Raw genomic sequence first — 20,081 nt, forward strand, 5'->3', positions numbered from 1 at the left:
GGCTTGTGGCTTCACAGGTTTTGTAGCAATAGTTGAAATATTAGGCTTAAATGTCAAATGCTCAAGCATGTTCAAATCATTGTCAGACCATTTACCAAAGCATATATTTATTTTGTTTTAATACTTTTTGAAAAAAATAGCCAATTCAACATTGAGATGCCCAGACTTGTCAGGTGCCCACTCTTCCGGTACTATTATCAAATTAAACTCCAAATGTTTGTGTGTGATATTAGCTAACATTTGTTGTTGTGGACAGCAAAGGAGGAATTCATTGTGCAACTTATCCTAAGAAATCAAAGATTTTGTGCAGGAGACTTTGTATTGGGAGCTGCACTCTGCAGAGGTTTGTGAGACCACGCCACCACATGGTCACATCAGTTAACACATGATTAGAATAACTGTTTGCAAAACATTAAAGCTCTTCAACCGACTAATAGCTGGTTCCATATGGAAGGGCTGTGCTCATCAGACAGGCACTATAATCAGGAGTGTTCTCAAAGTCTGGTCGGGGGGGGGTCCAAATCTAGCCCAAATCTAGCCCCCTTTGGGAGCAGACCCGAACAGGTCTCCTGAGTCTGTAACTCTGAGGGTTGAGAACCACTGATATATTAACCGACATATGGAAGTCCGTAGGTCCAAAAAAATAAAGTAAATAGTAAATAAATAGTCAAGTAAGTTAGAGTAAATAAGTAAGATCCATAAGGAAATAAATAAATACAAACACGATGATGTAAATACAAAATACAAATGAAAAATACAATTAAATAAATAAATGTCTTTATTTATTGCATTATATAATATTTTTTTTATTTCATGGCGTTTTCTATTCATTATTTGCCGTGACACGTGACGCACGTACCGCGGCGTCAGATCGGCGTAGTCGATCCCAGATCGATTCGATACGGATTCCCGATAGTCGATCCCAGAGCGCGTGGATTAGGCTTCAGCGTGTGTTGTTGCAGCGTCATTCTGTATGAATGAAGTTCAACAGCCAAGTCAACTCCACACACACACACACACTATATTCGCGCCCGGGTGGACTGTCAAAGGAACTAATAGTGTTCAAGGAAACAAAAGTGGCCAAACATGCCAGTGTTTACAGGTAGGCCGTTATTAACGCACCACATTGACTGTAGCGAGGTGATATTATGCATAAAACCTTTACACGTGTGTTTTTTAGTCAAATGTTGGCTAGCGTTAGCAACACTATGACTGTTCGGCTAGGGCTAGGCTAAAGCTAGCCAGGCCGTCGGGGGGGGAATCACTGTGGAAGATGTTGTGCACTAAAGTGTGTTAAAAAACCAAATGATAACGTATCTTCATAACATTATTCAGTGTTACTGACTATCTAACTGCGTTGAATGAGCGGAGCAGTGCTGCGTTGGTCTGGCTTCTGTTCTGCTAGGAAACTGATTTAGCGGCAAGCTAGTTAGCTAGTAGTGTTGCCATATTTTGTGAGAGAAATAAGCAACCGGGTCTAGGAAAACAAGCCCAAAAGAAGCAACTTTAGGCCACATTAATTTGGAAATGGCAGATTTACAAGCTCAGAGCGCGTCGCGATGCGCCGCAACACGCAACTACCAATATTTACAAGCAACTTTACAGAAAAAGAAGCACAAAGTCGCTTATAGTAAGCGGACATGGAAACACTGTTAGCTAGCCGGCTAGTTGTCAACTTGTGTATTATAGCTAATGTCAACACATCGCCGCCACATTATACCTGCTTCCCCATCAGTCCATAAATATGTTGATATACCAGGTCAATAAGAGTTAGTACATGTTTCTATATGACTAGCAAGTAAAGTATGCAAGACAAACAAAGTCAAATCACTGTGTTAGGCTTGTTAGCCAACAGGATGTAGACAACAGAAGTTAAAACGTCTTCCACATTGGTTTAGTAGTTATATTAAAAGTATTAGCTACACATACCAGCTGTCATCTTTAACTTTAGAGCCATAGCTAGGAAACCATCTGGGCACTTAAGTACTGTTACTTTGTTTGTTTTTGTTGACTGTATGCAACAGTTATATATATGCTGTGTCATCATGGTATTATGACGTTTGAATTCCGTCATTCCCTATGTGATTTTGAAGCTAACTAAAGTAATCTGTGCTGTATCTTGTGTGCGTTTCAGTAAATGTGAAATGGGGTAAGGAGAAGTTTGATGGAATTGAGCTGAACACCGAAGAGCCGCCCATGGTGTTCAAGGCTCAGCTGTTTGCCCTGTCAGGAGTTCAGCCAGAGAGACAGAAGGTCATGGTGAAGGGAGGCACTCTAAAGGTAACAATGAAGTTGTATGCAGCCTCGCTTCAGAGATGGGCAATAGGTTGTACATTTGAAAAAAGTAATACAAAAAAATGCAAAATGAGTGCAGACTGTTTCTTGAGACTGTTTGCTGCGAGTCTGCACCCATCATTCCTTAAAAACTACTGTCGGTAGAGCATGCTTAGCTTGGGACTTCAGTCCTGCAGTATTTTAATGGACAATATGTTCTAATCTATATGTTTGTCCTTCTGTTGTAGGATGATGAGTGGGGCAACATCAAGCTGAAAAATGTGAGTGAGATGAGCATAGTAATTGTACACGAATATCTGTACAAAGGCGGCTTTTAACTGTTTATGTGTTGAGCTGCACCGATTAATTGGGAGAAAGCTGAGCACTGTGACTATTGAAAGTGAAGATGAATGTCTCTTGTAGGGAATGACCCTGTTGATGATGGGATCTGCTGATGCCCTGCCCGAGGAGCCTGCTGTCCGACCCATGTTTGTAGAGGACATGACCGAGGAACAGCTAGCATCAGCGGTGAGTTAACTTAAATATTGCTGGATAGATTAAAACATTATGTAATCTCTTCTAAACTAACATGTCTCCCTGAGGTCTGTTCAGTTATTCAGTTTGAGGTGTAAAGTTACAATTATAGGGTGTACTCAACCAACCAGACGCAGCAGATATCGCTTGATCTTTGCAAACAATGACTACGTCTACATGGACTGCAAGAAATTGGCCTTTTTCTAAGACAATATTTTGATTAAGCTGTTTACATAGGCTATTTATGAACTATTCCATTCATATTCTCATTTACATGCTTCAGAGCATAGCCTGATTAATGACTGCAGATGCCACCTTGCACAGCAGCTGCTTTTTAACATCTAGTGGTTGTAGACTTGGTTCAGACAAACGCATCTCTCTACCTTCATTCGATTATCTAGTTCCCCACTACAATGTTTGTGCCCTTCCATCAACTTTATGCCATGCCTTAAATCCTGTGCATTGGTGCCAGTTTCGGGCTCACCACAAAAAATGCTCTGGTATCAGACAGTCATCTTTTTCCTTGCTAAACAACGTTCACAACCACCTGAACTGTTCGACTATGCATGCTCTTATTATCTGCCATGTGCTGCAAATCTCTAAAACAGAAGTCCAATAGAGAGTCTTAGTTACTAGATTAAGGTGGAGACACTCTTGTAAAAGAGATTTCCATTCTCAATGAGACCTTTTCCTTCAATAATTTGACTATAAGTGGAATACTCCACATGTTTTAATTTGATTATGCTTATTCTGACAATGACCTTATTTGGTTTAAGATGCTGTTTTACATGACAATTTCTATGCTGTTGTACATCAACTATTTTCTTCATCTGGTTTATTTATATTCTGTTTGGTTGCTTTTGAATATTTCTTATATTTATACTAATTAACCTCTGATGTTTAGCCCTGCAATTGGCAGGGCTCTACGAATGGCTGTGTCGATTTGTTTGTTCACCAGTTTGGTACCAAAAGAACATATCTTGAGCTACTTATTTGATTGCCGTGCCATTTTCTGTACCAACCTTCATGCTCCCCTATGACTAATGGCTCTAATGATTTTGATGACCTGATGACGTTTCCTCTAGCGCCACCCTTAGGCCAAAATCTCCACTTGCACGCAGGAAATCTCAGTCTTAATGGGCGGAATGCCTTGAAACTCGCTGAGTGCATACGTGCTCCCTGGAGGATAGCCCCAACGATTGGTGACCAAATGACCTTTCCTTTTGTGTCACCTTTAGACCATAATTTCCAATTCCACACACTCTCAAAATGCAATGGACAATTTGCCATGAAAATGAATGTGCTCAGAAGAAATGAACCCTACAGATATTTAAAGGGCAGATAGCCATGAAACTTCAGTGCATTCTGCTGCCTGGAAGAAGAACCCAAACTATATGAGTGACCCTATCATCTAGTGCCATCCTCAGCCCGAAATATCAACATGGCTTTTCCTCTAGCACCATCCTTCATTCAATTTATCTTTGAGTATAAGGAGCAGCATGGGCTCTAGAGGCTGCTAGTGGGGCTTTTAGACACTTAGACTTGGGGCCCTATGGTGTGCCTTGCGCTATCCCTTGGCACGACGCGCTATCCGTTAATTACGCACAATGCAGCTGGCGTTACCCCTAAACGCTATCGTGTGGCAGCCATACCCGCTGAACATTATGCTTATGATGGGCGTGTAGTTGTGCTATCCCTGAGATTGCTATCGTGCCCACACACGTATGAGAAAGCGCATTGCGGGTCCTCAGACCACCCGCTATCCGTTTGGTTGTTTACAAGAGCGTGCCTGGAACTGGAAATGTCGGGCGCACATTGGGCATGCATGCAAGACCCCAGAGCCGATCTGAAAGACTCATATTTCACTCACAAAAATGTATGTGGCATTTCAAAGACTTATTCCTCATTAATCCTGTGAAATAAAATACAATTTACCGTTGTCTATGTTGAGAAGTGCGGCCGGTCATGGAGTGTTTTTTTTCTCTCCCTCTCTCCGTGCAGCACATTCACACTTTCATTTTGCCCCCAGCTCACAATCGCGACGCATTGTGAGCTTGTAGATCAGATATTTTCGGATTTTCGGAGCAGCTCTAGCAGATAGAAAATGCTGAACAATCCCTGCGCTCAGAGCTTAGGGTTAGGACAGGTCTGTCACGCTCAATACAGCCTCTGTGAGGAAGAAAAATCTCTTCATGATAAATATCCTCAAATAGACTACCGCGATGTTGTGAATCTATGCCATGTCGGTCTCTGTATACAGTAAACATATTACCAGACACTTGCAGATACGCAAGAGTCACACAACATTCAAAAGTCTTCCATCCTCACACCTAATGATGCCTTATGAATGTTAATAAAGGAAAGGAAATTAAGATGCTGTGACCTATTAGTTAATTAGAAGACCAACCCCTTGTTTTTCTATGATCCAAAGATGGAGCTGCCTTGTGGGCTGACAAACCTGGGCAACACCTGTTACATGAATGCCACAGTGCAGTGTCTGCGCTCTGTGCCAGAGCTCAAAGGTGCACTCAGAAGGTAGGTTTTTCTTCAAAATATTTGTTCCTGTGTTTATCCGAAAATCTAAAGTTCTGCAACTAAAAACAAAGAGAACTCATAAATTACTCTGTTGGGTAGAAATGATAAATTACGTGGTCTTGTCCGAGAAAGAAAGAAGAATTTAACACAGACCATGGATGGAGCTCTCCTCTCTCCATTTGCGAATACAGTGGACATAAACGTACTCAGATCTCGCAGGGACAAATGCGTGTGTTTTGTGTTTGGCCTGCGATTTAAGAGGGGGAAATGCAGATAGGCATTTTATGCACAGCCTAGAAGTATTTATTTTGCGATCTGTGGGGAATGTTGAAATGTTCAGTGCTTTTATCTTGTCAAACATGGAGCAATGTTCTGCTCTTAAATATATGTTCATGTGTTTCTATGGAGATCCTGAAGGGACGTTAGTAGGTAGATTGTGTTTTTTAGTGGTAGGTTTATTTTGAAAAAAAGAAATTCACCCCTATAAAAAACGCATTCACCAACTTTGTTTTTCCTGCACCATTGAAAAAAAGACAACCCTGAAAAACAAACAAAAAAAAACAATCTGTCATTTTTCAACCCACAAAATATAAACCAACGGGTTTTCAAAGTAAACCTACCCCTTCAGGGGATCCGTATGTTTTATCGAATGAATCGTGTTACCAGTCTTGGTAGGGATGGCTTTGAGCATACTGCGTTGTTGTTAGCTTGTAGATTAGTTCTTTTTGGTATGCAACGGTGCATACTACGGAGCATAAATTGGGTTGTATGTATTGAAATTTGGTACCGAATGACAAGGCATTTTTTGGTACTTAATGGTTTTGAAGCCTTCCGTTTGGTGCCATAAATTATAGAATTTCGGCACCCAGCCCTAAATTGAAAACTGCTTGATGAATGCAGAGTATTGTATGGAAATGAATGTCCGCCCAGTTTTCTGTTGTACATCAATCCATTTTCTTAGGCTTATCTGGAGTCAGGTCACAGAGGCAGCATTTCCAGCAGAGAATCCCAGAATTACCTTTTCCCTGCCACCTCATCCAGCTCTGACTCAACAATGCGTTCCCATGCAAGCCGGGAGATATAATTCCCCACCTGGTCCCTGGTTTGCCCCGTGGCCTCTTAGCAGGGCGTGCCTGGAAAACGTCCCCGGGGAGGGGGGACCAGGAGGCATCTTTACTTGATGCACGAACCACCTGGCCCTTTTCTACGCATAGGAGCAGCGGCTCCACTTCGAGTCTCTCACAGTTGACAGATGCCTCTCACCCTATCCCTAAGGGAGATCCACGATCTTGTTCTGTCAGTCATGACCCGCATCCCATTACCATAGGTGAGAGTAGGAACGAATATTGACCGTGTAGAATAGATAAAGAGCTTTGCCTTTTGTCTCAGCTCTCTTTTCATCAAAACAGTACAACAAACTCATTACAGCTCCTACTGCTCAGATTCTCCGTCTGATGTCCCACTACGTCCTCCCCTCACTCGTGTGAATAAAACCCTGAGATAATTGAACTCCTTCACATGGGGTCAGGAGTCATTCCCTACCCGGAGTGGGCAATCCACCGGTTTCCTGCTGAGAACCATGGCCTCAGATTTAGAGATGCTGATGCTCATCCCAGCAGCTTCACACTCGGCTGCAACGGATCCAGTGAGAGCTGGAGGTAACTTACCAATGTCATCACGACCACATCATCTGCGAAAAGCAGTGATGCGGTCCTCAGCTCTCCGTAACTGTAAACCCGCTCCTTCACAACTGTGCCTCGAGATCCTGTCCATGAATAACACAAACATCATGGGTAATAATGCGCAGCTCTGGTGGAGGCCAACCGCCACCGAAATCGAGTCCAATTCACTGCTGAGGACACGAACACAGCTCTCGCTGTCGGCATACAGAGATTGGAAGGCCCTCGGTAGAGCTCCCCTCACCCCATACTTTCGTAGCAGCTCCCTCAATATATCCTGGGGGACCCGGTTCTATGCCTTCTCCCAGATCCACTCTGTCGTACGTTCATTTAATAAATGAGGGCCACTGTGTTCAGTTCTGCGCTCCTTGTCAGACATGGTATTTCACGTGTCTGTCCCTGCTGAAATTGTCTCTGTTTCTGCACTTACAGGTACGCAGGTGCTCTGCGGTCTTCAGGAGCTAATGCACCATCCCAGTATATTACAGCAGGTCAGAGGGAATTCCTAGATTAACAATACATAGTATATAATATAGTGAATTTGTTAATTAAGAAAACACAGTTTTATATGTTTAAGTCTTAAATGTATAAGTGCAAGAGAGATGTAATGTTCTCATCCTCAGCCCTTCGTGACTTATACGACACCATGGATAAGACGTCTTCCAGCCTCCCACCCATCATCTTGCTGCAATTCCTTCACATGGCCTTTCCGCAGTTTGCAGAGAAGGGAGACCAGGGCCAGTACCTCCAGCAGGTAAGGAACTCCTCTTCACTACCAGTGTTACTCCCACCAGCACTAATACCAAAAAAAAAAAGAAGTCATACTCAAGGCCTAACATTCTGAATAGAGACAAAGATGGTTAATACATTTGAGTGAAGGTGTGCAACCAAATCTATTTCTATGTCTGTATTCCCTTTGTGTTCTGTCAGGATGCCAACGAGTGCTGGTTGCAGATGATGAGAGTCCTTCAGCAGAAGCTAGAGCCAGCAGAGCCAGAGACTCCAATGGAGGTAAAGCATCTCTTCCTAATATCCAGCTATATTATAATAAAGGGCATGGGCATGGTATTATATTTTTCCATGAACAGAGGCAGAAGCAATAGCAAACCTGACCTTTCTTCCTCCTAGACTGAGTCTGAGAGCGGAGCTGCCCCTGCCGTTACAAAGAAGAACTTCATCGACCAGTATTTCGGTCTGGAATTTGAAACCACGTATCCTTAATCAGATTTGAATTATGTATTTTTGTTTGACAGGTAGATGATTGCAAAATGATCACAGATAAGTCTGTTTGCCGACTTAGTAAGAAGCAAATAATTAGGTTACCTCTATTCGGTTGTAATTTTACAGAACTAGGTTTTTGGAAAAGGTGACAGCCCTAATACTATGTAAAATCAGTTGAATGTAGCCATCTGTCTGGCTTTTCCTTAACCCCTCTTGTACTCAGTATGAAGTGCTCAGAGGCTGAGGAAGAGGAGCAAACAAAGGGCAAGGAGAGCCAGCTTCAGCTCAGCTGTTTCATCAACCAGGAGGTGAAATACCTTGCCACAGGACTGAGGCTGGTAAATATCACTCTTGGAGAGGCTTACAATTTCTGTTCTGTATCCAATTTAATGGCTGTGAGTCACATCCAGTAAGATACATCATGTCCACTTCTGCTAGTTGGAATATATGCTATATTTTTGCTCATCTCTAGCGAGTGTGACAAGATCACACACTGGCATGTGGAACGTCTGTCTCCATAGTAACAAGGATCTAATGATGTGTATTTCTTTCCCCCTCTAGAGACTGCAGGAAGAAATCACGAAGCTGTCCCCATCTTTGGAGAGAAATGCCTTATATATAAAATCTGTAAGCTTTATCATGCCCAACTTGATTCATTTAAAATTGGTCAATATCGTCCATTGACTTGACAGATCAAACAACCAAATGTATCTATTTATTTGAAGGGCTTTTGTCTTATTTGCATCCTCACAGTCAAAAATCAGCCGTCTCCCTGCCTACCTGACTGTTCAGATGGTTCGTTTTTTCTACAAAGAGAAGGAGTCTGTCAATGCCAAAGTCCTTAAGGTTGGTGTTTTGACATTTGTGAGATTTGAAAATGAGTGGAGCCCAATCAAGGGCCATTTGAGAAGAGTCACTTCATGAGAAAGCTGAAACCGGGTCTGAAATGTCACTGTCTGGTTAAATAGGATGTCAAGTTCCCCCTCATGCTGGATGTCTACGAGCTGTGCACCTCTGAGCTCCAGAAGAAAACGGAGTCCATCAGGTCAAAGTTTAAGGAGATGGAGGAGAAAAACCTGGAGAAACAGCAGCAAATGGTATGACGGGATTAAATCCATCCAGCTCTTATAACCACATTTGTCTGTTCTGTGTTAGTGTAATTTCGGCTTTGAATGGTGTGAAATGTTGCTGTTTTCTTGCAATAGGTGAAGAAACCAGACGCAAAGAAAGAAGTTAAATATGATCCTTTCTCCTTCCCTGATGGTAGGTTGTTTTTCTATACCTGTATGTCCTATAGGCGTGCCACGTTATAGCTAATCTGTTCTAAGCAGAAGGAGCACAAAGGCGTGTAACACTCATTTGTTCCCTACAGACCTCGGTTCCAACAACAGTGGCTACTATGACCTGCAGGGAGTGCTGACACACCAAGGTCGCTCTAGCTCATCAGGTCACTACGTCGGATGGGTCAAGAGGAAAGAAGGTAACCTTTGTTTTACATACTCTGTAAGCCAGTTGGTTCTCAAAATGGGGTCCAGGGAGTATCCAGCAAAAAAGATAATAGATATGCTTATTTTCAAAGAGTAAAACATTTTTTTAAATATAAAAAGAAAATACAAAATATTGTCAGATGGGGGTCCTTGACATGGAAAAGCTTTATGACAGCAAACAAGTATCATGGTAGAAATGTCATACCTCTGTACCATATAGAAAATAAAGCCATTGGTTTCTCTGTCATACAGATGAGTGGGTTAAGTTTGATGACGACAAGGTGAGCGTGGTGTCTCCAGAAGACATCTTGCGGCTGTCCGGTGGTGGAGATTGGCATATAGCATACGTTCTACTCTACGGACCCCGGCGACTGGAAATACTTGAAGAGGAACAGTAAAAATGCAGAGGAGCTCTAAAAATAGAGCCAGATACATCCTACATGCATACAAAATGCCATTTCCAAGCACTGTCTGCATAGATGTGCAATAAACCTGGGTGTCTTTAAAATTTGATTACCTTAACTTTTTTTTTGCTGTTTTGTAACTGACACGGATACTTGTAAAACATATTTCTCCATCAAAACGGAGTTGAGTATTCTACCAGTTTGAGATTGGGGAAAGGAGGATCCTGGATCCATGGAGGTGGTTTGATGTCTTGTTCTGCAGGTTCATTAAATGTTTTATACACATTGTATATTTTTTAAAGCCTTCGATAAAGGTGCTCATGTCATAGAATCAAAGTATTCCTCTAGTCAGTAAACCAATCAGTTTGTACAGAAATGTATGGCCAGGTTATTGTACTTGGACGCATCCAGGCTTGTATCTCTTCAAATCTGATGCATTGAAGATCTTAACACTGTTTAAGACTCTTCTTCACTTATTGGGTCTCTGGATAATTTGTCTGTTTTCCTAGTTTAGATTTTCTGGCTTGCATCAGCTCTGCTTGACATGTTATGAGGTGCTGTCCCCTCATTTTCTCAAATGTGGGCTTTGGAAGAGGCGAGTAGAGCCCAAGCTCAAAACTCAAACTCGGATTGAGGTTTGATGAGCCTTGCATGATGTCCTTGTTGGAAATGATTTTCAGAGTTCACACGTCTGCTCTGACTTGATGCTATGCTTCACTCTTTTCATGCAGTTCTCCCAGTCACATTGCCCAATGTTAAAGACCTCTAACCTTCCACTCTGTAATAACTTATTGACTGGTGGGTTTTCATAGATGGTGAAAATAAACTGTTATACCAAATGTGTGACTTACATTTTCTTAACAAGCATCTTACAATAAATGGAATATTCACTGAATACTTGGAAAAACATTTATTGATTTTTCAATTTCTAGAGCTGGAAAAAACGAAACATTTGTGGGCTACATTAAAAAGAACATTAGGTGACTAGCAAATTATCTTAATCTATGCCTCATTGAGGCTGTCTGCGATCTGGGAGAAACCTGCAGCACTGAGGGCTGCGACCAGGTTCTCCACGGTGGCTTGTGTTGGGTCTCTATCCTGCCAGGCACACAGGAGCAGCTTGGCCTGCATCTCAATGTCTTCGCTGTCTGTCTCAAACTCCCGCACCTCAGCCGCCTTCATCTCCAGCTGTGTGGCCAGGGTCTTCCACTGAGTGCCCAGTTTGGCTGCAATGACATCCATCTGCAGGTTTGTCACCAGCTTGCTCTGCATGCTCGGACCTGGACAAAGATACAATTCTAAGTAAAAATGCAAGCTTTTAATAGTTTGTTCAATCAAATGGCAAACTCGGAACACAAATGGATGCTGTTTTTATGACACTTACCCACTGTTCCTAAATAGTATAGTTAAATTCTGAGGGAAGGGGTGCAGAACGGGACAGTGGACAAGAACAAGGAAAGGTGGAACTTACTATCATTGGTCTCTTTGAGAAGGTTGTCTCCATTCTCGTCGTCATCCTCCTCTCCCGTCTTGATCTCCTCTGAGGGGATGTCCTTCTACAGATGTGGAATAATCAGAATACAAGCATATTAAAGTTTTGTGACGTCTGTACTGGAGTGCACAATTAAATATGACATCTAGAGTAAACTTGCTCACCGGCAGTTCTTTGGCCAGTTTGCTAACCATCATGTCCAGGTATTCTGCCAGGCTCTTGAACTTTTGGGGCATGGGCTGGAAGAAGTGGGGACTCCTTCTGGACAGAAGTCGTAGAGCTCGCCAACCATAATTGGAATTTCGCACAACCCTAATTCACAGTGAGGCAGGGGGAAAGATGTTGAAGTTAAAGACACATGCAATTCAGATATGGTCACTGTCTGCCGGAAAACCTTCCCTCCGTCCATCCATTTATATACTGTATGTATACATATATAGGTGTGTTAGTGTCACATACTGTATACATACACACACTGTGCATGTATATATACAATATTAGACTTTTTGGGGAAAATAATTATATATGTACTGTATATATTATGTCATTCAAGTGATCTACAAGTTCAACATGTTGCGATAACATTCTGAGGGTGTAGATCTACGGGTCTTAAAATGTGTAATGAAAAGAATTATGAAGAGCTTGTGATTAAATATGAACCACATCGGATACAATGGTTCTTTTTTTTTCACCATTTCCTGAAAAGTAATGGTTTTGGAAGGTTTACATCCGACAGCGACGATATAACGGAACAGTATGAAGACATGCTGAAATGTTGTGTGTGACACTCAAGAGCTTATAAAGTGAAGACATACTTGTACTCATCTTCCACCATATTAGCAGGGTCGGCCTGTTCAATGGCCTCCGTAAAGAACTCATCCAGAGACGGCATGAACTCCCTGGATGGAAGACATTCACACACGTAAATAAAACAAATAGGAAACGGAGACGCGAGCACAGTTACAGTAGGCTGTATGCTGGTGTATTAATTAGAGTACACCTCCGTTTTCTAAATGCCAATATAGACAACATATGCTTTTCAATTGAAAACACGTCATTCTTATCAGGTGATTAAATATACGCCACTGACCTGTTGTCTGACTTGCAGGCCTCCATGTTATCGTGGTTCAGGTTCCACAGTCTGGTCAGCTCATCACTGTAACAACACACAAGGTCATACAACAGGAACCCATTCTATAGGTTGTTTTGAATTGTATTCACATATATTGAGAGATCTTACTTCCCCATGAAGATCTTGCGGTCCGGCCCTTTTCCAAGGAAGTCTTCCGGAGCTTGTCTTTTCCTGGTGGGCCTCTTGGGTTTGTCTTCTACCGTTCTGTGGGAGACAGAAAATCAAGTTCAAAATCACTGGAAGGTAGAGCGTGCATCGTCAAACAGTTTGTTGCTGCTGCATGTGTTGCAAAACGCTGCGAAAACTCTTAATTAATTAACTTGAATACGTCTAAAATGCCCTTCCATATTTAAACAGAAATTGGCATACTTAATTCAGTCTAAAATGCTGTTTACATTGACTCGGAAGCACTGCTGAACCAGTTGAATTACCCTAATGTTATTGCACATTGTGCAAATGAATACATTTATAACAAATGGAATAGCAAGAGAGTGCGTTTCATTGCAACGTTGTCATACCTCTCTTTGACAAAGCTTGCGCATCCCTCATTCTTCCAAACATTCCAGTTCTCCTCTGTGTTCAGGATATGCTGTGAGAAATTGAGGTGGTCAAATCACTGACAGAACAAAAACATATTCTAACCAGATGCAATATACTAGAATAGATCATTCATGTCAACAACACTTACCTCAACCATGGTGGCAAACTGGTCTCCATCTGGTGGGATCTCTCTCAGCAGCTACAGTTTAACAGTTGCACATTAGCTCAAGTTTACTTTTTTCAAGACAGGAGCATTTATATTGAACAAATGATGCATCTACCGTATGCATTATGATCTAATACCTAAACATATTTGTGTGTACATACCGTAACAATCAATAATATAAACAGCAATATAATACACAAGCACTCTTGTGTATTACAATAGCTATACCAGTATGAGGGATATTTGCAAGGGAGATTAAAGACTAACCTGGTATACCAGTTTGGTTGTGTCTTCAATCCATGTAGTCTGGTCATCATTCAGAACACAGCTGGAACTGAGAGATAGTAAGAGGCAGCAAATAGATTCCAGTAAGTTCAGAGATAACACATTCCCAATAGCTTTGTTCCAATTTGCTTCAACAGATGTGATCTGATTTGTTTTTACATGTTGTGGTTCTACATGAACCATAAGGTACCTTTTGAACTTGACTTGGCCCTTGAGGTACTGGAAGAGGATGAGGTACTGCAGGAGAATGTGTCGCCTGAAGTTACTGTCACTGAGCTGCAGGTCCATGAGCTGGAGGCCAGAATTACCACAGACGGACAGAGAGAAGACCAGGTAAGCATTTCTTTATATACTGTATAGATAGCACCTTTCAAAACAAAGAAAATAAAAGTGCTTCTCATTTATCTAACCAAGCAGAGACTATAGAGACAAACTGAATAACATCAAAAAGCCCAAATATACACAATCACAATCTAACTTAAGGGCACAGCTGTAGAGTCCTGATACTGACTTAGTCCCAGGTGGGTTTGTGGAAAACCCTAAAACGAAAGATCTTAATGGAAGTTTAGTGCCAACTATCCTCTGAGAAAAACAAGATCTGTTCTCACCTTCTCACTAGTGAGGAACTTGGCAAAGTAGACATGTTCTCCAGCAGATGTCCTCAGGTCCTCTAGCTTCCTCTTAGATGCCTGCATGTCGTCCAGTTTGTAGCTCTTGAATACTGCCAAGGTCTCGTCCGAGTACTGAACGGAACAAAAAACAACAACCTCTCAGTGTATCCTATAGCATTTGACATTTGCAAAGGTCAAATCCTATGAGGGTGATAGGCAACAGTATTTTATTTATCGGGGGAACATCGAAACCACAATAAAACGACAAATCTTGCTTCTAGAGTGAAGGGTGAACAGCTTTACCTTGAGGAATGTCATCCAGGAGAATTTATCATAACACTGCACTGGGTTTCTGAAGTAGTCCTGCAGCGTCCAGAACTTTCTGTATAAGTTGTAGTCAATTGGAATGGAACTGAAAAGTCAAACATTCAGTCAATATGTTATTGAAGATAATTTCAATGATAGAAAGGGACTAATGTGAAAGCAAGGAAATATGGACGGCACATTTTTAGATCATGGTTTAAGTTATAGTGTCACTTGGGTGAAAAATACAAGTGCCGATAGCTCACAATATTTCAACTGTAACGGGTCCAGTTATGACAAATAAAATATCAGTGACGATGACGGCTTTTAGATGAATTACGTTTCTTGCTGCCGTCAATAAATAGAATAATTGATCTGTGGGTGCCGTTTGTTTTTTATGGTGCCCCTTACCATGGTGCAGGTACATCCTCTTCTCCCATCTCTCCCTCTTCTACCTCCATTCCATCTTCCTTTTCTTCTGTGTGCTGCCATAGACCAAACAAACAGATATTTCATTAAAATATTCTTAAACGTTTTCAATAATAGAAAAAAATTGTGTCTTTACAAGCTCACAATGCATCACAATATGGCGCTTTTAGCTTGTAGATCCCCTATTTTCACTTATTGTTGTACATCAAAGTATACAAGGCTTAAGTGTTTAACGAGTGTGTGTATTGGGAAAAATGTATTGAGAAAAATGTATTTCATACTGATTTACAACATTATGAATACATGCCTATTGTATTAGCCTGCTGAAGTAGAAGATTTTTGCTGTCCTGATAAGAAAGTTCTGCCCCGTTACTGACCTTATGTTTGTACCCTGAACTGTATCACTTCTCTGTACATTAAGAATACTACTCCTGTAAATCTAAGAGAATTTGGTTCCTCTGTCTACGACATTTAAATCATAGGGCGTGAAGGTGTCAAAGCGACATCCTGGTATTGTTGACCCGACATGTTGAGGTTGCTTACAGTTGGTACTTCCTCTGTTCCTTAGCAATGACCTAGTAAATGGTAAATGGACATTTAGCTCAGTCGGTAGAGGGGCTGCCTGGGAAACAGAAGGTACCCGTTTCGCGTCCCGACCCCGGCCTACGTGTCCCTGAGCAAGACACTCCTAACTGCTCCCTGAGGCGCTGCCCCGGTAGCGCCCAGGGCACCTGATACTTAAGATGGGTTAAATGCAGAGCCCACATTTCATTGTATATGCAAATATAAAGTGACAAATACCACAAAGGAAGTGTGTGAGCCACTGCCACTAATATGGTATTAAAAGTGCTTGCAGGACACATGCCTTTTGCGCTCTGTTCATGAACAGACCCTTTAATAAACCTGCTTTTGTACTTTGAGACCATCTCAACATTTTTCTCGTCAGCGGGTAGAAGTTTTGTTTCACAAGAATTTCCATCACAAATGCCTCAACCCATTACTGTTTACCTTTTGTCCAAGGGTGCTCTCTTGTTCATTCTTGTTGTATACTGTGATGTTCTCCAGGTTGAACTGGCTTTGGAGATTGAGGCCTGAGAGAAGTAGAATAAACAGGCACACAAGGAGCAGGATTATGACCCATTATATTTAATTGAGGAGGCAATGCTTGCACACCTCCCGATTAACCACTTAGGCCCTCCATACTTAGTAAACTGAACATGAGTTGCTTCTATACTTGGTGCGTCACAACGCTTTGTGAGCTTGTAGATCTGACATTTTTGACAAATGTTCCACCCAGAATAGGGATGCTGGGATGCAAGTGGTTAATTGGCATTGGAATCTGACATAGATTCATCACATCAAATGCAAAGTATACAAATTAACTACTGACCCGATTTCTCAGACAGAGGGAAGAGACGAGCCAGGAAAAGTTGGATTCTCCCGCAGAATACTGTATTCTGAGATTTGGACAGCCTCCTCAACAGATCTAAAGAGATAAGCCGATGTGTATTATACCTTTACTGCCTTATGCATTGTGACGAAAACTCTTCAAATATTATCCTTACCGTTGCACATCCTCAACAAGTAATTCTTTCCAGCAGTATAGAAGGAAGTCTGCGAGTAGAGAAGAATGCACAGTAATAGAATCATATAGGATATTCCATCTGATCTTCAATGGAAACAATAACTTCATGTGTACACTCTTAGAGTTATGGGGGTCCTTGAAATTAAAAAGTTTGAGAACCACTGCCCTAAGGGTTAGCCAACTTACCGATTTCCATGTGCCGACATTCTCCTCAACAAAGGAGAATATCCTGTCACATTGATCGAGAGGCAAGCAGTCGAGTACGTCTCCCAACAGGAGGAATGGAGTTGTAGCAGAGCAGATACCTGCATGGAGAGGGGATCTTCATTAATGTCTTAACTTAATCATGCTGATCATTTCATTACAAAGAGGGGATAATGGAATTCAGAGGGAGCAAAGCCTGGACCTATGTCACTCACAAATGAGTTTAAAATATATTGTTAGTAATTATTGTTCTATTAACAACATCAAGGCGACCCGCCTACCTTCTGTAACTGCATCGATGCTGAGGTAGATGAGAGACAGATAATCATCACAGCTTGCCTTCTTTTCAATCTGCAGAGAAATAAATTATGCTCGCTCAGAATCTCCAAAGAGCCATAGTCCAGTGCCCTCCCAGTTATTATGTGTACAACTGAGATCAAAATAAGATAATCAAAATAAAGCCAATTTACTTACAATCTGATCTCCCAGGACACCCCTCAATGATTGGTCAAGTGTAGTTTTCTTCTCCGTCTCACTGTTAGGAGAGGGTGAATAACACACATGCAATGGACTGGCGTGTAGTAACAGTAGCCGCAAGCAACTTAGATGCTATTTCAATCCAAGTTGTAATACCCTCCATTGACAGCCCATTCATGAAATAGAAAAAGTCCTTTCCAAATGTATTAAACAATGATAAACTCACCAATATTGCACCTGTACAGACAGAGTCAGACTGCTTGGGTTATCCTCTCTGTCTCTGTCAACTGTTTTGAAGAAAAAAAATCCACCTTTGACATGTTATGAGCAACTTTCTGTCAATAAACTGAATTTATTGACAGGAAGTTGCTCATAACATATCAAAGGTGGATTCCCCCCCCCTCAAACAGAGACAAAGAGGAGAACCCAAGCAGCTGCAATATTGGTGAGTTTTAACGTCGTTACAGAATACAAAGAGGACTTTCCTGTTTCATGAATGGGCTCTCAATGGACGGTATTGCAAGCTTGTGGTTATATTAACAGTATCCTTGTGTTCAGTTTGAGTCTAATTCATGTTAACTTACTTTCCAGTAATCTGGTTGAAAGCGTTGATCAGAGGCTTGCTGTTCTTGGAGGCCAAAGCACTGGCAGTGGACGCCTGTGTGTTCATGTGTGAGCAGAGGAGGGAAAGGTAGCTTAGCCGTTAGCAACGATAGTGTGCAACGACACAAAAGGACACAGAAAAGGCATAATGATGAAATAAACTGTCTGCTATCGTGTTAACAAATAACAGGCACTTGTTCATAAATGAGTATTTTCAACAGGCAAGACAACTAAGCAATTTCCTCACCGTAAATTTGTCTTTAGCGTCGACAAAATTAAATAAGGACGGCGACATGTTTACTGCTTGAGAGGCAGTGTTGCCAGATCTTTCGAGAGAATCAAGCAACCAGGTTTATGAAAACAAGCCCAAAAGAAGCGACTAGAGCCTTCTATTATGGCACTGGGCTATTAGCGACGCGTTGTGAGATTGTAGATCTGCTATTTTTTTTTTTTAAGAGGAAACAGATCTTGGAGTAAATAAACAAGGTAATTTTGGAATCTTTTTTAAACCGTTTTAGCAACACAAATCTTGTATGGGGGTCCCTGGCACAAAATATTTTCAGATGGGGGTCTTACGAACAAAAACAAGCTCAAAGTCGTTATACTAAGCAGACCTGGCAACATTGCGGAGAGAGCAATATCCATTAGTACTTCCGGGTGAACATGAATGACCCTCTATTGAAAAATAAAAGAAGTCCATGCATAAATAAGTGAATTAGAGATTATAAACATGTATAGATATATTATGTTTAAGAAAGAACGCTTTTCCCAGCATTTTTCAAATGCAATACATTTTAGAATTTAGAGATAAATTAGGAGAATGCATGGTTTAATATAATGAGGCTTACACTGGTGGTGCCAGAGGGTGGCAGTATTGTACACGTTTTCGCCACAGAGCGTATTACACATAGGTATTACATGGTTTTCTCACGCTTGAGAGATAGTAATATATTTACCCCACACGCCATAATATATATTACTTTTATATAAATACTTTCTATTTTTTTATTATTATTATTTACAAATATTTTTTAATAATTTGTAACAATTGTGTGCTGTGTTTGCTCACCTGGATACACAATTGTGTTCAATAAATAAATTGCATACCGTTGTGGCATTGATTCGACTGTCCTACACTAACTATGCCAGAGGATGGCAGTATTTTACACTATACACCATGAAGGATTCTCCATAATGGAGTTTAACCACTTAAACCCCAGCATCCTTATTTTGGGGAAGGCTTTCTCAGAAAATATCAGATCGACAAGCTCACAACACGTGGCAGCGCGAGCTTGTCGATCGGCTATTTTCAGCGAAAGCTTTCCCCACAGGCCCACAATAACAGAAAACAGAAAAGATACTAGTATAAAGCTCTGAGGAACTCCGCTTAACCATTAGGGGTTTAAGTGATAAGCAAATACATTAATCTTTTATTGCAGCTTATACTGGAGTTGACAGGTTATTCTTGAGTGTATTGTTTTATTTGGGGGTGGCAGTGGCTCAGAAGGTACAGTGTCCGTCTGGGAACTGTGTGGAAGGATCTCTTGTTTTATCTCTGGCTCCTCCAGGCTTCGTATGGAAGTGCCCTTGAGCAAGTTGGTGCCTTGCATGGTTGCCTCTCCCTTAGGTGTGTGAGTCAAATCAATGACTGTAACATAGCACTCATTGTAAAATGAAAGCTTTACCCAAGGATGCGGATTAAGCCTCGAGAACACACGTGGGCCAGTTAAGCATCTGTAGACATTTTATCGTACCTGATTTACACTGTAAATCATGTAAGATAAAACTATGAAATATGATATCGCTAAAATAACTCAAAAATGTTCATTTTTAAGGAAATGACAACAACAAAACAAAAAGTGGAGTTAGAAGGTTTTGTTCCATTTAGCTGTTCTTATCAATGATAAGAAAAGCTAAATGGACCGCCAAGCTCACAATGAGGTTGGAGGTCAAAGGGGGTGGAGCCTGGAGTCAGCAAAACCAGCTAACTCCACCCCCCTTTGGTGGAGTTTAGCTGGTTTAGCAGAAAGTTTGAGGATCCAATGGAGTTAGCTGGTTTTGTCAGAAGCGCTTTTTAATAATTTTCATTGGTTCAATATTTTTTTAATCAACACACAGAC

The 20,081-nt window shown here is 41.3% G+C and overlaps 2 protein-coding genes across 3 annotated transcripts; one reads left to right on the top strand and one right to left on the bottom strand.

The window, feature by feature from the left end:
* The first annotated feature begins 952 nt into the window (after positions 1-952).
* usp14 (ubiquitin specific peptidase 14 (tRNA-guanine transglycosylase)) lies at positions 953-10,973 on the top strand. Its single transcript, XM_080440905.1, has 16 exons — positions 953-1,102; positions 2,135-2,280; positions 2,523-2,555; positions 2,698-2,802; positions 5,240-5,343; positions 7,455-7,513; positions 7,646-7,776; positions 7,953-8,033; positions 8,151-8,233; positions 8,467-8,581; positions 8,805-8,870; positions 8,997-9,089; positions 9,212-9,340; positions 9,449-9,506; positions 9,616-9,723; positions 9,983-10,973. Exons 1-16 carry the CDS (start codon positions 1,087-1,089, stop codon positions 10,126-10,128), a joined length of 1,473 nt encoding a protein of 490 aa, XP_080297031.1. The 5' UTR covers positions 953-1,086; the 3' UTR covers positions 10,129-10,973.
* Positions 10,974-11,039: 66 nt separating this feature from the next.
* Positions 11,040-18,289, bottom strand: thoc1 (THO complex 1). Of its 2 annotated transcripts, none has more exons than XM_080440903.1 (21): positions 18,209-18,289; positions 17,943-18,016; positions 17,356-17,416; positions 17,163-17,232; positions 16,864-16,982; positions 16,658-16,706; positions 16,483-16,578; positions 16,101-16,183; positions 15,075-15,148; positions 14,664-14,772; positions 14,358-14,492; positions 13,940-14,040; positions 13,732-13,798; positions 13,447-13,497; positions 13,277-13,347; positions 12,867-12,962; positions 12,717-12,782; positions 12,442-12,525; positions 11,791-11,938; positions 11,606-11,690; positions 11,040-11,432 (listed from the first exon to the last, which is right to left on the bottom strand). In XM_080440903.1, the coding sequence occupies exons 1-21, from the start codon at positions 18,254-18,256 to the stop codon at positions 11,137-11,139; spliced, it is 1,983 nt and encodes a 660-aa protein (XP_080297029.1). In that variant the 5' UTR covers positions 18,257-18,289; the 3' UTR covers positions 11,040-11,136. The 2 variants fall into 2 exon arrangements, with proteins under 2 accessions (XP_080297029.1, XP_080297030.1); XM_080440904.1 differs by having other exon boundaries at positions 11,041-11,414.
* Between the last annotated feature and the right edge of the window lie 1,792 nt (positions 18,290-20,081).

This window comes from Gymnoscopelus braueri (assembly GCF_963280865.1).
Source record: "Gymnoscopelus braueri genome assembly, chromosome: 10".
Taxonomy (NCBI): Eukaryota; Metazoa; Chordata; class Actinopteri; order Myctophiformes; family Myctophidae; genus Gymnoscopelus; species Gymnoscopelus braueri.